At 32.9% G+C, this 21,467-nt stretch overlaps 1 protein-coding gene across 1 annotated transcript in view; it reads right to left on the bottom strand.

Annotated features, from left to right (window-relative positions):
* Positions 1–2,619: 2,619 nt before the first annotated feature.
* Positions 2,620–21,467, bottom strand: part of LOC135956844 (repetin-like) — a 103,538-nt gene continuing 84,690 nt past the window's right edge. Inside the window, exon 6 of the mRNA XM_065507439.1 lies at positions 2,620–2,894. Coding sequence (XP_065363511.1) covers positions 2,620–2,894 — 275 coding nt within the window. The remainder of the gene's footprint in view (positions 2,895–21,467) is intronic.

The following is a 21,467-nucleotide window of genomic DNA, read 5'->3' as shown; positions in this document are numbered from 1 at the left end:
TTTACTGTAACCATATATATGGTTGCTACAATCATGTGAATCGTAAATTAATCATATTATGGTTACCACAATCATGTAAATGGTTACTGTGACTATAATATAGTTAAAAAACTTGTAACAATATTGAAATGGTTACAGTAACCATGTCCAATTATATTTTTTCTCTGCGTGTATGATATACCTATTATTTAGACAGAACCGAAAAACCACATTGATGATTGCTATTTTTGTGTTGTTAAATAATATTAAAAAAATGAATTGAAAAAAAAACGGTTGGAAAATAAAATGTTTCCAGATATCATTTTGCCCTATTAAGCAGTATGTGAATTCATTAGATAAAACTGGTATATATAAGTTTCTATGTGGTCCTTTAAAATACTTATGGTGCATGCGCTTTGAAGCAAAGCATAAAGATGCAAAGATTTATTTTAATAGCATAACATCTCGTAGAAATCCTTCATATTCAATAGCAATTAAAAATGGTTTTAAATTTTCTAAGTTCTTACTTGAGCACAAAACAGGCTTAAGACCGATTTTTACGCGTCATTCCTCTAATGCTAAAACATCTATTACGCCACTGCCTTCTGCTATTATTGATGAAATAAAAAACATATGTCCCGAAGGTTACGATTTATGTAACGATTTGACATTCAAGGGTACTTATTATAAATCAGCGTAATATTTAGGAATTGACTCAAAAGAATTCGAATTGTATAAAATATTACATTTACTTATAAGTAATAATAATGAAATTTTTGTCATATGCAGACAAATAAATATTAAAAATTTTGATAGCCATTTTAGAGCATATCAAATTGGTACTGTAACAAAGAACACACACATAAAAAATATCAATGAATTTAATACTCCTCCTTTACATTTGTAACCTCTTAATAACGGAAAGACTTTTATTAGAATAAAAAATAAATTTTAACAATTTTATATAAATTTATCACATATTGAACTGGTTTAATAAATAATAAAAATTTATTATATGTATATGAAAACAATTTGTGTTTTTCTTAAATCAGTATTACATCAAGTACGAATTCGAGCTTAAATCTAGTTCAAAATTCTTGAAACAAGCTCATTTTGGGATTAATTCTATCTCGGGCATTCTCAAATCAATCCTATTTTTGGATTATATCAAGTACGAATTCGTACTTAAATCTAGTTAAAAATTCTTGAAACAAGCTCATTTTGGGATTAATTCCATCTCGGGCATTCTTAAATCAATCCTATTTTTGGATTATATCAAGTACGAATTCGTGCTTAAATCTAGTTCAAAATTCTTCAAACAAGCTCATTTTGGGATTAATTCTATCTCGTACATTCTTAAATCAATCCGATTATTGGATTATATCAAGTATGAAGTATGCTTAAATCAAGTTTAGAATTCTTGAAACAAGCTCATTTTAAGTTTAATTCAATCTCGGCCGTACTTAGGGAGAGCTAAAATTAAGATTTTTGGGCTTGATGAATCCATACTTGAATTAAGTATTTTGTACTCGGTATAAGAAAATCCGTACTTACCCTACTATTGACACCGCTCCGGATTGATTTAAGTACGGTTTACTCAATTTTTTTTATGAGTGTAGGTATGTTTACCGCTGAGTACGTTATCCAATTGACCTTAGTCAGTTAAAAAGACATCTCACAGACAGTCCAATAACCAATTGCTTGTAAACAAACCTTCCTCCGAAAACTAGCCAATATATTACTTCTGTTGAGTAAAATAAATACTTTCTAAAGTACTACTGCTATTTTTTACTTCAGAATATCCAAAATTGGCTTGATTCGTTCTTGGCCTCAAAATATGAGCTGTTCTTTTGGCTTGGAATCCATATGTTGCCAGTAAGTTGGGAAAAGGTCATAACTTACAATGGCCAATACTTTGAGTAAAAAAATGTTTAAAAAAAAATCTAAAAATTTAAATAAATAAAGCATTTTTTATGTCAGACACCCAATATATTATTTTATTAAGGATCAATTGAAAATTTAACACTTTAAAGATTTAATTTTAAATTAGTATCTGTAAATAAATAATGACAAAGCTGGAGTAGGGTTGCATATGTATAGCGATATCAAGTACCAATATCAGCCACTGCTTGACCAGTCTCATTTTTGAAGAAGTGTGGTCCAATGATATCATCAGACCAAAATCCTGACAAAAGGATGGCATGTTTTGAATGCCTTTTTTGAACTCCATTTTTACTAACCATAAGTTGTAAGCTGTCAAATCGTTTTTCTTTTTTGGTGAACAACTTTACTGCACAAATGGCGACAGTTTCAAATCTTTAAATTTACTCAATTTTACATAGAATAAAGAACTTTTCATACAACCCGCTTAAAATACCCACTGTGACATTTCAACACACAAAACAAATACTTACAAAACCCATTTAAAGCAATATTGTTGCCTTTTATTATAATTATTATTATTGTTTAATAATTATTGTTGCTGCCCGCATTTAAACTCTATTAAATTGTTTAAATACATAAAATTTAAAAAACGTATTTCATCATCATCATTTGTATCATTCTAAATGGCTCTTAATTTCATTGTCAGCTCCTTGATTTAAATAAATAATAAAGTCTTTTTTTCTAACAATTTTATTCCTAACTATTGTTCATGTTGGAGTTTAAGACAATAATGTTGCTGTTGCTGCTGCTGCTTGTGTTTTGCTGTTGATGATGATGTATTTCCTGAAACTTTTTATGTTTTTTTTTTGTTGCTTGCGTTTTATTGCAGTTGTTGTTACATTCGTTATTATTACGTTTATAGTTGTTGTTGTTGGTGTTGTTGCTAGTTGTATGTTCCACATTATGACGTCTTGTCTGTTGCAATGACGGTGACAGGCGTATTTCGAAAACTTTTATATGTGTTTCTCTCTCTGTGTGTGTGCATTTGTGAATATTCAGATTCTGGGTTTTGTTTTTGTTGCCAAACACCCAAAAACTAAAAACTCAACTTACCAACAAACAAATTCATGAATACACACACACATACTTATAGTTTTAGTTATTTCTGCTGCTGAGTTACCAATTTAGTTTTAGCAACCAGTCATCATTACAAACAACACAAATACATTGCACAGTGGAACGCTTACAATATCATAGGCATCACGGATGCATTAAGGCTGGAAGGGGCTGAGACATCTAGTGGGTGTCTTGAACTAAAAATTATAATTTACCAAAATATATCCAGATTGGTAAAGGGTGGTTTTTGGAAAAGCTGCAAGCTTCTTTATACTCATACTCATATGAAGTTTTCTATATTTTTTAAGATTAATTCCTCGGCATTAAGGAGGAACGGTTAAAAAGCAGTGTGATCTCTTTGAGGATTTCTCGATTTAATTACAATAATGTTCAGTGAACCCCATGTTCGATCAATGATAGAGGACAAACAATTTTCATCATGGTTTTCGAGTTTTTAAAATATTGTTTTATAACTTTAAATATTTATGACGGTTATAGACGTCGTTTGTATTTATTTGCATTCGGACACAACGTCTACAGACGTCATTTACGTCAACGTGTTAAAATTAAGTAGCTTCATCCCCCCTCTAAACAATCAATCCAAGAAGCCCCATGACTATCCCTACCCTTAGAAAAGCGGATAACATCATGGCAAAGGTCAGGCAGCTGCCAACCACTGGGAGAAAGGAATCAAAGATTAACAAGATTCTCCACCACTTGGACCCGCTACAGCAGACCATCTACTTAGCTGGAACAATAACCGATTAACGAAACTGATACAAGGCAAAAGTAACAATATACCGGATCTTATGGCAACATCGAAAGTGGAGACGCACGATACTCCAATAACTAGGGCAGCGCACTCTAACTTTACGAAAACAATTGCAACAAATCGTATAAGATGGAGATGCTTTGTGGAATCCAAATGCTCCCAAGAGGGGTACTGGAGAAGAAAAAAATGTTCGACATTAATTCGGAAACCCCAAATTTTGGATTAACTATTTTCTATAATAGAAACATTTGACTTGGTAGTGTTTCTTCTAATGCCAAAATATCTTGATGCCAATATCTAATGCCAATATCATCATGACATTCAATGAATGGTGGTGCCAACCGCTCATAATCGACTCCATAAAGTTTAAATATCAATACACTCTCTAAAGGTGCTCGCAATACCATGCTGAAACATAAGCTACAGGCACTTCTGGAAGCTATCTGTTCAGAATACGTAGCTGTGAAACCACTAACAGTTGGGTTTCAAGTAACATAGGATAATGGCTTCAACAAATACCTCCTACACGATTCTCTAGGAAGAATTTATGGATATCTTGTTTGAAAGTATGAGTATCTTAGATTGCAAATAACATGGGACTGTTGTCTCAACAAAGACCTCCTACAAGATACCCAAGGAATATAGGAAGGTTTTTGAAAAATATAAATAAGGTGCTGAAGGCTCTCTCTGGTACCTCTTAGGGCATGAGTAAAGAGAGGCATACAAGGCAATCGGTCGCTTTCTTCTCAACTATATAGCCTCTGTATTGACCTCTCGTCATCAGCAGGACTGTTGTCTCCAAAACATCCTGATGGACTGCCAATGCTAGCGCGAGTACTTCCAGAACATCATCTCATCTTTCGTCTGTCGATTATCCTTATGGAATACGCAGAAATTATTGAATTAAATAGCGTTAACTGAAGTCATAAATGGCTATAGAAGCAACAGAGTTCTGAATAAATATCCCCCTGGATCTCGGATAGTGAGAGGGAATTTACCAAGCAAAGACGAAGTATCCTTAGCTGCTTCCTTGAACGGAAACAACTCTTGTAGATACAAGTATTATGAAAGCAGATGGTTGCTTAAAACAGCAGGACGGTGGATATGAAAGTAGTAATACCTCAAGATGCATTATCTTTAAATTGTATAGAGGACCCTTCGATACAACGCAATACAAGGAACCATCATCACACACTGACAAGTGACGTTCCTATGACAATTGGATGTACGATCCGCAACAACAGCGGTGTCACTTGGCCGAAGATTGCAAACTCAAGGACATTTGTACAAAGCGACCGTTTTCCCCAGATAAGGAGACTCGACAATAGTGTTACAAAAACAACCTACAAAAGAGGATAGAGCAAAAGATACTGAAAGGTTTTTACATGCCCGCTTTTAACAGAACATGCCACATTGGTAAATGTATTGTAATGTTGCACAAAACGAATTTTCTGCTGCAAAATCTATAATTTGTTTCCCCCTTTTGAAATCTTAATGAGCTTCGCTCACATTCGTGTTGTAAGCATGTGAATGATGGGTGTTATTCGGCTAATGTGAGCTATGAGTGCAGACCACTGTTTTAAAATTATCATGGATCTTATTTTCGGACAACAACATATTCTATTATCTCAATAAATCTTGAGCATTTGCAACATCTAAAAAATAGTATGAAACAATAGTTGAAGCAATTGAAAAGTTTCTTTCAAACTCTAGCCACTGTTCACTACTACTTTATAGTTTTTTACTCCTTTAACGTCTCGTTTATACCGACCAAATCATAAACATTAGCAGTAGAAAATAAAACAAAAAAATACCTATATATGTATAAGAATAGTACTTGTTAAAAAAAAGTACCCACGTCAAAAAGTTTCTCTAGGCGTACGCCGCCTAAAGCTAAATTGTTTGTTGTTCAAACGAAACATCAGAAGCAGCAGAAGTAGCAGCTAAAAAAGCTGCAATTGTGGGGCAGCATTTCCAAGCAGGCAATGGCAACAATAAACGAAAAAATCGACGATGAGAGTGAGAAAAGTAAGAAAAGCAACAACAAAAAAATTAAAATAGCATTTCCGCTTTCATGTAATATGACAGAAACAAGTGTTAATGGTTTGTTATTTGGTGTAGAACTAGAACTGATGTAGAAGTGGTGTACAACTAAAAGAAAACTAAAACTGGCTGTGAATGAGTGAATGACTGACGGACGGTGAGGCGGGCGGGCGGACGGTTGTTAAGTTAGCAGGCTGGTTTGTTGGCTGCCAGGCTTGTTAGATGGATGGTTGGTTGTGTTTGCCTGTTTGGAAAATTGTTGCCAGTTACTTTTGTGTGTAACATGTACTAATATGGTTTGTTTGTTACACTCGCATAATAGTTATTGTAACTAATTCTATGCTTATATTTACACCAGTGGTGCTACTTGTAAATACTTCTCTTCATACTGCTCCTCCTTCTCCACACACTTCCAAATGCCAAGTACATTCATACCTACAAACATATTTGTTCCCGTAAGTAAGTGAAACTATTGTTAAAGCGCGTAATTCTGCTTATAAATGTTGTACGAACGGATATACGAGTAGTTTTGTAATCATTGTTAAGTTTTGATTAGATGTTTGTTAGTTTGTTTGTTTGTAGCACCTGTCAGGGAATATGTACGAATATTATTTTCCCCTTCCCTGCCATTTCAAGGATACGTAGTGATTTACTTAAGTTACACAAATTTAAGATTTATTTTATGCAACTATAATATGGTTAAACGGACGTTTTAGGTTGACAGATATACAAGCATTCGTGTTTTTCGAAAAAAAGGTAAAAGTAATGAAAAGTTTTAGAAGAAAATACAAGTATTGTTGACCATAATGTTAAGTTGTCACATGTTTTTAAAGGAGAATAAAGTAGGATATCACTTTTTTTCGATTTTCAATGCTCCCAAGGTCTAACAGCAAATGCTGAACATTTCAGTCTTAGTCTTAGTCTTAGTCTTAGTCTTAGTCTTAGTCTTAGTCTTAGTCTTAGTCTTAGTCTTAGTCTTAGTCTTAGTCTTAGTCTTAGTCTTAGTCTTAGTCTTAGTCTTAGTCTTAGTCTTAGTCTTAGTCTTAGTCTTAGTCTTAGTCTTAGTCTTAGTCTTAGTCTTAGTCTTAGTCTTAGTCTTAGTCTTAGTCTTAGTCTTAGTCTTAGTCTTAGTCTTAGTCTTAGTCTTAGTCTTAGTCTTAGTCTTAGTCTTAGTCTTAGTCTTAGTCTTAGTCTTAGTCTTAGTCTTAGTCTTAGTCTTAGTCTTAGTCTTAGTCTTAGTCTTAGTCTTAGTCTTAGTCTTAGTCTTAGTCTTAGTCTTAGTCTTAGTCTTAGTCTTAGTCTTAGTCTTAGTCTTAGTCTTAGTCTTAGTCTTAGTCTTAGTCTTAGTCTTAGTCTTAGTCTTAGTCTTAGTCTTAGTCTTAGTCTTAGTCTTAGTCTTAGTCTTAGTCTTAGTCTTAGTCTTAGTCTTAGTCTTAGTCTTAGTCTTAGTCTTAGTCTTAGTCTTAGTCTTAGTCTTAGTCTTAGTCTTAGTCTTAGTCTTAGTCTTAGTCTTAGTCTTAGTCTTAGTCTTAGTCTTAGTCTTAGTCTTAGTCTTAGTCTTAGTCTTAGTCTTAGTCTTAGTCTTAGTCTTAGTCTTAGTCTTAGTCTTAGTCTTAGTCTTAGTCTTAGTCTTAGTCTTAGTCTTAGTCTTAGTCTTAGTCTTAGTCTTAGTCTTAGTCTTAGTCTTAGTCTTAGTCTTAGTCTTAGTCTTAGTCTTAGTCTTAGTCTTAGTCTTAGTCTTAGTCTTAGTCTTAGTCTTAGTCTTAGTCTTAGTCTTAGTCTTAGTCTTAGTCTTAGTCTTAGTCTTAGTCTTAGTCTTAGTCTTAGTCTTAGTCTTAGTCTTAGTCTTAGTCTTAGTCTTAGTCTTAGTCTTAGTCTTAGTCTTAGTCTTAGTCTTAGTCTTAGTCTTAGTCTTAGTCTTAGTCTTAGTCTTAGTCTTAGTCTTAGTCTTAGTCTTAGTCTTAGTCTTAGTCTTAGTCTTAGTCTTAGTCTTAGTCTTAGTCTTAGTCTTAGTCTTAGTCTTAGTCTTAGTCTTAGTCTTAGTCTTAGTCTTAGTCTTAGTCTTAGTCTTAGTCTTAGTCTTAGTCTTAGTCTTAGTCTTAGTCTTAGTCATAGTCTTCTGCATATTTCGTGGTTACCGTTTTCCTTTAATTTATCCAACTAATTAAAATATTAGTTCTCCTTAGCATCGACATTCATCATTGAAAACTTTTCATGTATAGAAACATTAAAGCAATAAAATTTTATTTCAACAATTACTGCAATAAAATCCAAATTACTTGTATCTTTGTTCCGCGAATGAATATAAGTAATATAAATCCTTTTTTATTTTATTCCTTTTTATTTGTATCGATTATATCGACACAAAATTGTGCATCTGTGAATAAAAAAAACTAGCATTTTGCCTGTGTTCACTATCAGGTTTTAGATTAATTTCTTTTAATTCATTTCATTGGTACCGTGTGAGGTGGAATGGTGATGCAACAGAATTTAACTTGAATTTACAAATTTATTGTTATTGGAAGCATTTTAAAACAATTGTCGTTACAGACGCATACACGAGTGTGTATGTACAATGAGTGTAGGGGTTGTGTGATAAGTCTAAAACAATATGAGGTCGCACAGTGCGGCCAAAAGACGAAAAAACATGTCTTTAATTGGAGGTTTTTTGTCATAGTGTTGGTTAAAGGAATGTCCTAGGAGTTGAAAAATGTTCATAGTAAAGTCCCTTGCCTTAAATGCCCAGTTACAGTCCCAGGAATCAGAGAATAGTCTCAAGTCATTGTCTAAATTTAAAGCTTGCAAACGTATTCTGATCAAAATCTTACATCATATCCACAAGGAATGGATTCTAAAATCACCAATCACAGTCTCAACACATAGTCTCAAGATCAAGTCTCAGACTTGGACCTAGTTTGAAATGGTATCACACAAGCGATATCTATGATTAAAAAGTCTATCTAGTTCAAGAACCGGAAACCTCACCACGATGAATTGTTCGGTTTGACTCTAATATGGTTTATGCCTTCCATACATGCCTCGCATTATATAAATACGATAAAAATGTGCATTACACATTTAACGATAAACGATATTGAATATTGTTGAGAAGAACTGCTGCTACATACGATTATACGAGTATGAATAGTATTTTGTACATGAACTCGTATGTAGATGTAAGTATGTGACACCAGGTGGTTCTGGCGTAAAGATTGGCGTTGCGTTAAGAAAAAACAAAAAGTAAAAGAAGAAAATAAAGCAAACAGAAAAAAAATAAAAATGAAATGGAATTTATAGCTCAATTGGGAAAAGAAACTTTGTATTTGTAGGTAACTGAAGCACACATAGAAGCATACGCGTAAAAACTTTTAGTTAAAAAAGGCAATTTAGTTGAACACTCTTCCGTTTCCGTATGGTTTTTTTTTATTGTTATCACTCCACTTATACCCCCACCACTAGTTTGGAATGTTGTACGTTTCATGTGGTTTATCACATGATGTTGATGTTGCTGATGATTATGATAAAGACAATTGCAATGTTCAGGGATAATGATATTAAAGCAGATAACATCGAAAAAATACAAGTTATGAATAAAGTAATTTTCCAAAATGTTAACGAAATTATTAATGATAAACACACTCACACACACACACGTGTAATACAAAAGAGAGAAAAAATAACCAAATATGACTGAAAATATTAAATTTAGTTGTTTAATATTAATTTTTAATATAAACATAAAATATGCATGTGATATTAATACAATAATACTCGTCGTACCTCTCATTCATCTTTCATCCTTGATAATGCAGATGATGTATGTGTGTAAGTATGCGTTTTGTGGCAGGAGGCAAAAGGAAATGTTCACTCACTTACGCACATTAGTTGTTTATTGTGGAGCTGGTGCTGTTGGCAGGCTGTTGTTTCCCCTCATTTCGTTACACGTTTCCTCTAAAGATGAGCTTCAAAATTCAGTTTAGTGGTGTTGGCGTAAATTTAATATTCATGATTTTTATGAGTCAAAGAAGATAAATGAACTCCCTTACCATCAATTTATTTGAAATCCATAAGGAAATCCTTGTTACACTCTCCTCATACACGTTCATCATCATGAATATACTCGGGCAAACAACAAAAATGTGAGGAAAATAAAGCAACATTTACAAATCTTCCTCACACACAATAAAACAAACCAAAACCAAGAGCAAAAAAAAAAATACAAGTAAGAAAAGAAAAGATTGCAGAAAAAATTAAAATAAGAAAAACGCCATAATATTATTGTTATAACTGGCTGAATTAATGTTGGATATTAACAGGGATTCTTAAATAGTTTTGTGGCAATCTAACGTACCACCGAAATCTTAGTGAAAGCTAAATTTAATTTCTCCAGTGAAAATTCTGCTATCCCAGCAAAAATAAACTTGTCCTCTTTCCAGGGAAGTAAAAGACGTCATTCTGGATTGTAAGTTAAACTTCAAATTGAATCTAATGGCAGTGGACGGAGAAGCTCTCAATGGTTTTATATTCCTGCAACTTGGATATTATATAGTTTTGTGGCCATTTCAATAAAGTCCCGGGTCAAAGTCCCAATTAATAGCTTGCAAATGGTCAAAGTATTAACCGCAAATCATAGACATAAATTCCAGTATCAATTTTTAGTCTAAAGCATTGGTAGGCAATTAGAGGCATTTCATTTGTGTTCTTATTTGGGTAAAAAATAAAATATCCACAACAACATCAAGCAACTGAATAAAATGTGTGTATTTTTACGCTCTATTACGGTATTTTATTTACAATCGGGTTGTTTGACGAAAATCATCGTAACCTGAACAATAGGAACGCCTACTATGGGTCTAAATCTTAATCTGAAATCATAACCTCAGGGAATGAAAATTCGTTTAAACTGTGAGGTAAATATGTTTCTATATCAAGAGGTCTATCAGATCACTGTGTGTTTTTTAGATATGTTGGTAGCGAAGCTGCAGTGAATGTTCTGAAATCCTTATTACTAAATATGGGAAATACTACTTCATTAATTTCTAACAGTCATATAACTGTACTGATATCTGTGATTACTGGAGCTACAGCAAGATGTCACAGACTTAAGTAGACTATTATTAGAGAAATAATAGTCGCAGATCATAATCTGAAATCAAAGCTTCAAGTGATAGTCCTAAAGTCATATTCTCAAAACAAAATCTGAAGTGATAACCTCAAGTTAAAGTTCCAGGTCATAGTTGAAAATCAAGTTGAAGTTTTTAATGGTATTCTTAAGGCAAAGTACTAATCGCAAATGTTATTTAAAGTCCTTTAAGTCCTATAAAATCACGCAGATATAGAGGATTACAGTTTCAAGGATTACAGTCCCAAGATTGAGGAACAGACCAAAATTTCGCTTTTTCTATCTTTAACTCTTTCTCAATTGAAGGACTATTTTCCATATAGAGGAATCCAATTTCAATCGTCTTCGAGGGATTAACTTACGTTGGTGATCTAGGAACACATCAAAATTCTCCGCCATTAACTCTTTCTTAGTTGAAGGAAGCATTTCAATGTATAGGAATCCAATTTGAGTGACTAATTTTAGTTCAAAATCGAGGAACAGGACAAAATTATGTTTCCCTGTCTTCAACTCTTTCTCAGTTGAAGGAATGTGGATAACTTTTGTTCGAGATCGATCACTAACTTTAGTTGGCGATCTAGGTACACAACAAAATTCTCTTCCATTAACTCTTTCTTAGTCGAAGGAAGGATTTCGATATAAAGGAATCCAATTTTAAACCTCTTCGAGATAAAGATCGAGGAACAGTCCAAAATTATCTTTCCCTGTCTCCAACTCTTTCTCAGTTGAAGGAAAGTGGATAACTTTGGTTCGAGTTCAAGGAACAGAACAAAATTCAGTTTCTCTAAAGAACAAAGGTTTTCGATATGGAGGAATCCCATTTCAATCGGATTCAAGTGATTAACTTTTGTTCGCTTTGTTTTTCATTCGAGATCAAGGAACCGGCCAAAATTCCGCTTTTTCTATCTTCAACTCTTTCTCAGTTGAAGGAAAGTTTTCGATATAGGGGTATCTAATTTGAATCGTCTTCGAGGTAGTAACATTGGTTGGTGATCTGATCAGTCGAAGGAAGGATTTCAATATAGAGGATTCCAATTTGAATCTACTTTCAGCGACTAATTTTCGTTCGAGATCGAGGAACAGGACAAAATTAGGTTCAACTCTTTCTCAGTTGAAGGAAAGCCGATAATTTTGTTTTGAGATCAGGGAACAGACAAAAACTCAGTTTCTCTATCTTCAACTCTTTCTCAGTCGAAAGATTTTTTTTTCAATTTAGAGGAATCCAATTTCAATTGCCTACGAGTGAGTAACTTTCGTGCGCTTTGTTTTTCGTTCGAGATCTTCATCTCAGATCCTACTTTCTGATCCTAATCTCATTATATGGAAAATCTAGGAATTTGTGGAAAGTAATGGCTGCAGGATAGCCGGGCAACTAAGAACAAAAATGGATATAGGGCGTACAACCAATAGTTGTCTTTGATGAATGGGTAATATATTTATGAGTGGAATTCGCAGCTACTTGTTGTTGTGTGCAATGCTTTCTGACGCTGCTGCGAATATGAGAACGAGGCGGAGAGTGTTCAATCTCAAGTACAAATTTCCTCATATATTATCTTAAGCCATAAGTCGTATTCTCATAGCCTTAAATAATAATATAAGTTATAGTAACAATTTGCAGCCTCCGGTGTTAATCTCATATTGGAATATGGAAATGATTGACCAGACAACTGGTGACTAGGAGCATATATCTATGCTGGTGTCTGTGATCCCAATCCCAATTGAGCAGAATCAACAGAGACTGGATGTTGAATGTAATGCTTTCCGAAGCTTTTGCTAAGATTTGAGAAGCAATCGGAAATATATGGACTGTTTTCTGAATTAGAACACTTTCCATTGTAGTGAAATACATTTTCGGAGGTGTTCCAATGAATCAATAGGGTATAAATAAGAAGGAATGAAGAGTTGGCGAATATGAAATGGGTCATCTGGAATGCTTGCCAAATGGTCCGACAATTATGGACACAGCTAAATATAGCGCAAACATCCTCATCCTCAAAATCGTCAGGATGTTGAACAGAGTTGCGAATATGGGAACGAGGAGTGAAATGGTAAACTCAGCGGGTATTTAAAACAGAACTTAAGCAGGAGGATTTTATCATGCGATCATTTGGTGTCGGTAACGACTTCTCTCGATTTATATCCAGCTTTCTCAGAGATCTACGAGTTGTTGTAGATGGGATCTCATCAAATGAGTTCAAGATTAATTCAGGGGTACCGCAAGGCTCCGTTCTTTCTCCTACTCTATTCCTTATTTTTCTAAATGACCTTCTAAGTCAAACTTCCAAACCTATATATTCTTTTGCATGACAGCAACATTTGCCATTCATATTCATTCAGCTGTAGGCCAAGCCTTTCTGAGATTGGGGCAATGAGGCAAAACATGACTGATACACTTAACCAAGATCTTGTGACAATCTGTGAGTGGGGTTATGCGAACAGAGTTGATTTTAATGCACATAAGACTCAATGTTGTATGTTAACACACAAACGCATGACAGATCATGTTGCTTCATCTGTTTCTATGGGTGGTGTAAATATTAAGGAATCAGAAGCTCTCGATGTTCTAGGCATGAGAATTCAGTGTGATGTTCGTTGGACAAAGCACATTTTTCAAGTGTCGAAAGAAGCATTCAAGTGCCTCGGTTTTCTAAGGCGGTGTAAGAATTACTTCACTTCATCTGATCTCCTTACTATTTACACCACTTATATCCGACCTAAAATGGAATACAATTCTCATGTATGAGCCGGTGCTTCGAAGTCTATTTTGGAGTTACTCGACCGCGTGCAGGAGAGGACGAAGGTGCTTATCGGTGACAGTAGGGTATACAACTCTATTGATTCTCTTGAGCATCGTCGCAATGTGGGTCACTGTTCTACCGATACTACAATGGAATGTGTTCTGATCTACAATGGAATGTGTTCCCGATACCCGTAATTTCTCACGAAATACGCGTTCATCAGCGAGGGCTCATCCATTCGTGGTCGCTTGGTCAATGGATAGCGCAACACACTACAGAGAAAATTCGTTTTTCAGCCGTACCGTCCGTATGTGGAATTAACTTCCTGTCGAAGTATTTCCATTCAATGTAGGAAAATTCAAATCAAATGTCCACAAACACTACTCCCTCTATCCTCCTTCCCATAACCTATTTTCCTAGTTCCAACACAATGCATTGCATGAGTAGGGGTAATCCACAGAGCGCTGGTCCAAGCTAAAAAAAGTCATAATTTGATAATTCAGAATAGAGGATGTTTGAAGATAACATCCTCTATTCTGAATTATTAAGAACCACTGATTGCTATGCCAAGAATAAGAAATGTATTGCTTCGTATAAACACAATAAAGAAATATACGCCACGATACCAACAAAAAAAAGAAGAAAGATGAAAGAAATCATCTTTGTTAAATAAAACACACTGGTGGCCTTAAACGCACACACTCTGGAGTGATGGGGCTGCTCCACTCTCACTACTTTAAGACGAGGCAACAAAAAAAGAGCTTATTTAATTTGCATAATTTGTAGGAGTATTTGTTATAACATCTTTTGTGTACTAGTTGTATTTTTTTTTTGAAGTTTTCATTTTCATCTTCTTGGAACAAACAATCCAACCATGTATTTTATTTGAAGCTAAAACAAGTAAGAAGGGAGACTCGGTCAAGCCTGAACATATAATACCCTACACTGAAGAAATGAGAAAAAAAATTTTTCTTTTAAAACTTTCTTATTTCGCAAATTAGAATACTGTCCATTGCAATGAAATGCAAGCCATTTTCAAAGGAGTTTCATTGAATTAATAAGGTATAAATAATAAGGAGTGGAGAGTTGGTGAATAAGAAATGGTTCACTTGGAGATTCTGAGTCGATCTGTTAGACTACAATTTTTGGGCGTTACAAACATCAGCTCAAACGCATAATACCCTCCCCGCTTTCGTGGTGCTGTAGGGTATAAAGACTTGGTTCATTGTTCATACGTTTGTATCAAGTTGTTGTTTTAACTTGATACGATACTCGTTAGAGGTATGTGCAAGTTCTTGTGTAAGTTTTAGGGGTTTGGTGGTGCAAGGAGTTTAGAGCTTCATCTCTACATGTTACAGTTACCATCGTTATCGGTGTAATTCACTGCATATTACTTTTAATCTTAAGAATATTTTCTTCCTTCAGACATCCATCCATTCATTTCTTTCCTTCATTTGGCGTTTTTTCTTCGTTGTTGTTTTTTTGGTTTGTTGCTGTTGTTGTATTGTTGCTATTATCTGGCGTTTAGTAATTTTTAATTAAGTTTGTTTCTTATTTTATCCACTTTCTTTCTTGTTTAAAGATGTTTAGCTGGCTGGTTGGTTGGTTGGTTTGCTGGAAACTTACTTGGATCGTTGACTAGATGGCTGACTGGCTGCCAGGCTGCCAGGCTGGCTGACTTGGTGAATCTAATGATGAGCTAAACACAATTTTCCTTTTATCAGTATTTTCCTCCTTTTAACAGCCCAACTCTAACAAGAGTGAAAATTAAATCTAAACAAACGTTAAACAAAATCCACCACAAAATTTCCTTTTTTACTCTTGTGCATTTGTTCTTTCATTTTTTTCCTGGAAAAGCAAGTAAATAAGAAAATTATAATAAAAAAAAGGAAAAAAATATACAAAAAACCATATGAAATGTAACAAAACTCTACAATTAAAGTGAGTGTTGCTCAAGAGGTTCTACTCGAAGTTATTATACCCTCCATTAGGACTATTTGTTCATACATCCATACATATAGTGACTACAATTTTTATATTACTAGGGGAGGAAAAATACATTAAATATTCTTCTATTCAGGTAAGAAAACTAGAATTAAATGGAATTAAATGAGTAGTGGTCCAAAAGTGAACAGTTGAGTGTTATGAGTCATTTGTTACAATTTTAAAAAGGAACAAGGGGGGAAAATAGAAACAAATTAAAAGGCTAAGGTGCTTGATTTAGCACTACTTTAAGGACGGTCATTTATTAATGGACCCCGTGAGATTTTGTTTTAATTTAAAATGGTACTTAGTGAATAGGTTTTGGTATGGTGCTGTAGAGAAACTAGTTTTTGAGGTGTGAATGGTTTCTGTCCAGTTCAGGAAGGAAATTTCTTTATAGATCATTAGGCGATTGACTGGTCAGTCAACCACAAATATATGGACTATTTTTGGGTATCGAGAGTTGCATGTAAACTTCATTGTATCGGAACGATAACACATTCAATTTCAGTGAAAGACAACTCATTTACGACGGGGAACTAATGAATCAGTAGGGTATAAATAGACAGGAATGAAGAGTTGGGTTTCTTATAGAATAGTCAAGCAGTTACTTTATATGACAAAAAGGTATATAACATCTATGAAGCTGAGAAAATGCAACAATTTTAGATCAGTTTTAGCCATGAGAGCCGAATAATAACAACTATCTTAATATGTAAGATTTACTTTACCATATATATTGATTTTTATAAAGGAAATTCCAAAATATCTAAAATTGCTTATAATTCGTAAACTAAAGGGCCTAGAGCGAAAATAAAGAAAATCTGTGATCACTCATATTTCCCACCGAAAATTGATTTTCATCAAGGAAATTCCAAAATATCTAAAATTGCTTATAATTCGTAAACTAAAGGGCCTAGAGCGAAAATTAAGAAAATCTGTGATCACTCATATTTCTCACCAAAAATTGATTTTCATCAAGGAAATTCTAAAATATCTAAAATTGCTTATAATTCGTAAACTAAAGGGCCTAGAGCGAAAATAAAGAAAATCTGTGATCACTCATATTTCCCACCAAAATTCGATTTTTCTAAAGGAAATTCCAAAATATCTAAAATTGCTTATAATTCGCAAACTAAAGGGCCTAGAGCGAAAATAAAGAAAATCTGTGATCACTCATATTTCCCACCGAAAATTGATTTTCATCAAGGAAATTCCAAAATATCTAAAATTGCTTATAATTCGTAAACTAAAGGGCCTAGAGCGAAAATAAAGAAAATCTGTGATCACTCATATTTCTCACCAAAAATTGATTTTCATGAAGGAAATTCCAAAATATCTAAAATTGCTTATAATTCGTAAACTAAAGGCCCTAGCGCGAAAATAAAGAAAATCTGTGATCACTCATAATTCGCATCAAAAATTCGATTTTTCTAAAGGAAATTCCAAAATATCTAAAATTGCTTATAATTCGTAAACTAAAGGGCCTAGAGCGAAAATAAAGAAAATCTGTGATCACTCATATTTCCCATCAAAAATTGATTTTTATAAAGGAAATTCCAAAATATCTAAAATTGCTTATAATTCGTAAACTAAAGGGCGTAGAGCGAAAATAAAGAACATCTGTGATCACCCATATTTCCCATCAAAAATTGATTTTTATAAGGGAAATTCCAAAATATCTAAAATTGCTTATAATTCGTAAACTAAAGGGCCTAGAGCGAAAATAAAGAAAATCTGTGATCACTCATATTTCCCACCAAAAATTGATTTTCATCAAGGAAATTCTAAAATATCTAAAATTGCTTATAATTCGTAAACTAAAGGGCCTAGAGCGAAAATAAAGAAAATCTGTGATCACTCATATTTCCCATCAAAAATTGATTTTCATGAAGGAAATTCCAAAATATCTAAAATTGCTTATAATTCGTAAACTAAAGGGCCTATAGCGAAAATAAAGAAAATCTGTGATCACTCATATTTCCCATCAAAAATTGATTTTTATAAAGGAAATTCCAAAATATCTAAAATTTCTTATAATTCGTAAACTAAAGGGTCTAAGCGAAAATAAAGAAAATCTGTGATCACTCATATTTCCCATCAAAATTCGATTTTTATAACGAAAATTCCAAAATATCTAAAATTGCTTATAATTCGTAAACTAAAGGGCCTAGAGCGAAAATAAAGAAAATCTGTGATCACTCATATTTCCCATCAAAAACTGATTTTTATAAAGGAAATTCCAAAATATCTAAAATTGCTTATAATTCGTAAACTAAAGGGCCTAGAGCGAAAATAAAGAAAATCTGTGATCACTCATATTTCCCACCAAAATTCGATTTTTCTAAAGGAAATTCCAAAATATCTAAAATTGCTTATAATTCGTAAACTAAAGGGCCTAGAGCGAAAATAAAGAAAATCTGTGATCACTCATATTTCCCACCAAAAATTGATTTTCATGAAGGAAATTCCAAAATATCTAAAATTGCTTATAATTCTTAAACTAAAGGGCCTAGAGCGAAAATAAAGAAAATCTGTGATCACTCATATTTCCCACCAAAAATTGATTTTTATAACGAAAATTCCAAAATATCTAAAATTGCTTATAATTCGTAAACTAAAGGGCCTAGAGCGAAAATAAAGAAAATCTGTGATCACTCATATTTCCCATCAAAAATTGATTTTTATAAAGGAAATTCTAAAATATCTAAAATTGCTTATAATTCGTAAACTAAAGGGCCTAGAGCGAAAATAAAGAAAATCTGTGATCACTCATATTTCCCACCAAAATTCGATTTTTCTAAAGGAAATTCCAAAATATCTAAAATTGCTTATAATTCGTAAACTAAAGGGCCTAGAGCGAAAATAAAGAAAATCTGTGATCACTCATATTTCCCATCAAAAATTGATTTTCATGAAGGAAATTCCAAAATATCTAAAATTGCTTATAATTCGTAAACTAAAGGGCCTAGAGCAAAAATAATGAAAATCTGTGATCACTCATATTTCCCATCAAAATTCGATTTTTCTAAAGGAAATTCCAAAATATCTAAAATTGCTTATAATTCGTAAACTAAGGGGCCTAGAGCGAAAATAAAGAAAATCTGTGATCACTCATATTTCCCATCAAAAATTGATTTTTATAACGAAAATTCCAAAATATCTAAAATTGCTTATAATTCGTAAACTAAAGGGCCTAGAGCGAAAATAAAGAAAATCTGTGATCACTCATATTTCCCACCAAAAATTGATTTTCATGAAGGAAATTCCAAAATATCTAAAATTGCTTATAATTCGTAAACTAAAGGGCCTAGAGCGAAAATAAAGAAAATCTGTGATCACTCATATTTCCCATCAAAAATTGATTTTTATAAGGGAAATTCCAAAATATCTAAAATTGCTTATAATTCGTAAACTAAAGGGCCTAGAGCGAAAATAAAGAAAATCTGTGATCACTCATATTTCCCATCAAAAATTGATTTTCATGAAGGAAATTCCAAAATATCTAAAATTGCTTATAATTCGTAAACTAAAGGGCCTAGAGCAAAAATAATGAAAATCTGTGATCACTCATATTTCCCTTCAAAATTCGATTTTTCTAAAGGAAATTCCAAAATATCTAAAATTGCTTATAATTCGTAAACTAAAGGGCCTAGAGCGAAAATAATGAAAATCTGTGATCACTCATATTTCCCACCAAAATTCGATTTTTCTAAAGGAAATTCCAAAATATCTAAAATTGCTTATAATTCGTAAACTAAGGGGCCTAGAGCGAAAATAATGAAAATCTGTGATCACTCATATTTCCCTTCAAAATTCGATTTTTCTAAAGGAAATTCCAAAATATCTAAAATTGCTTATAATTCGTAAACTAAAGGGCCTAGAGCGAAAATAAAGAAAATCTGTGATCACTCATATTTCCCACCAAAAATTGATTTTCATGAAGGAAATTCCAAAATATCTAAAATTGCTTATAATTCGTAAACTAAAGGGCCTAGAGCGAAAATAATGAAAATCTGTGATCACTCATATTTCCCACCAAAATTCGATTTTTCTAAAGGAAATTCCAAAATATCTAAAATTGCTTATAATTCGTAAACTAAAGGGCCTAGAGCGAAAATAATGAAAATCTGTGATCACTCATATTTCCCTTCAAAATTCGATTTTTCTAAAGGAAATTCCAAAATATCTAAAATTGCTTATAATTCGTAAACTAAAGGGCCTAGAGCGAAAATAAAGAAAATCTGTGATCACTCATATTTCCCACCAAAAATTGATTTTCATGAAGGAAATTCCAAAATATCTAAAATTGCTTATAATTCGTAAACTAAAGGGCCTAGAGCGAAAATAATGAAAATCTGTGATCACTCATATTTCCCACCAAAATTCGATTTTTCTAAAGGAAATTCCAAAATATCTAAAATTGCTTATAATTCGTAAACTAAAGGGCCTAGAGCGAAAATAATGAAAATCTGTGATCACTCATATTTCCCACCAAAATTCGATTTTTCTAAAGGAAATTCCAAAATATCTAAAATTGCTTATAATTCGTAAACTAAGGGGCCTAGAGCGAAAATAATGAAAATCTGTGATCACTCATATTTCCCTTCAAAATTCGATTTTTCTAAAGGAAATTCCAAAATATCTAAAATTGCTTATAATTCGTAAACTAAAGGGCCTAGAGCGAATATAAAGAAAATCTGTGATCACTCATATTTCCCATCAAAAATTGATTTTTCTAAAGGAAATTCCAAAATATCTAAAATTGCTTATAATTCGTAAACTAAAGGGCCTAGAGCGAAAATAAAGAAAATCTGTGATCACTCATATTTCCCACCAAAAATTGATTTTCATGAAGGAAATTCCAAAATATCTAAAATTGCTTATAATTCGTAAACTAAAGGGCCTAGAGCGAAAATAATGAAAATCTGTGATCACTCATATTTCCCACCAAAATTCGATTTTTCTAAAGGAAATTCCAAAATATCTAAAATTGCTTATAATTCGTAAACTAAAGGGCCTAGAGCGAAAATAAAGAAAATCTGTGATCACTCATATTTCCCACCAAAAATTGATTTTCATGAAGGAAATTCCAAAATATCTAAAATTGCTTATAATTCTTAAACTAAAGGGCCTAGAGCGAAAATAAAGAAAATCTGTGATCACTCATATTTCCCACCAAAAATTGATTTTTATAACGAAAATTCCAAAATATCTAAAATTGCTTATAATTCGTAAACTAAAGGGCCTAGAGCGAAAATAAAGAAAATCTGTGATCACTCATATTTCCCATCAAAAATTGATTTTTATAAAGGAAATTCTAAAATATCTAAAATTGCTTATAATTCGTAAACTAAAGGGCCTAGAGCGAAAATAAAGAAAATCTGTGATCACTCATATTTCCCACCAAAATTCGATTTTTCTAAAGGAAATTCCAAAATATCTAAAATTGCTTATAATTCGTAAACTAAGGGGCCTAGAGCGAAAATAATGAAAATCTGTGATCACTCATATTTCCCTTCAAAATTCGATTTTTCTAAAGGAAATTCCAAAATATCTAAAATTGCTTATAATTCGTAAACTAAAGGGCCTAGAGCGAAAATAATGAAAATCTGTGATCACTCATATTTCCCACCAAAATTCGATTTTTCTAAAGGAAATTCCAAAATATCTAAAATTGCTTATAATTCGTAAACTAAAGGGCCTAGAGCGAAAATAAAGAAAATCTGTGATCACTCATATTTCCCACCAAAAATTGATTTTCATGAAGGAAATTCCAAAATATCTAAAATTGCTTATAATTCGTAAACTAAAGGCCCTAGAGCGAAAA

Source organism: Calliphora vicina, chromosome 4, assembly GCF_958450345.1.
Source record: "Calliphora vicina chromosome 4, idCalVici1.1, whole genome shotgun sequence".
NCBI lineage: Eukaryota > Metazoa > Arthropoda > Insecta > Diptera > Calliphoridae > Calliphora > Calliphora vicina.
Note: the sequence above shows the minus strand (reverse complement) of the source record. Positions and strands in the feature narration are given on the sequence as shown.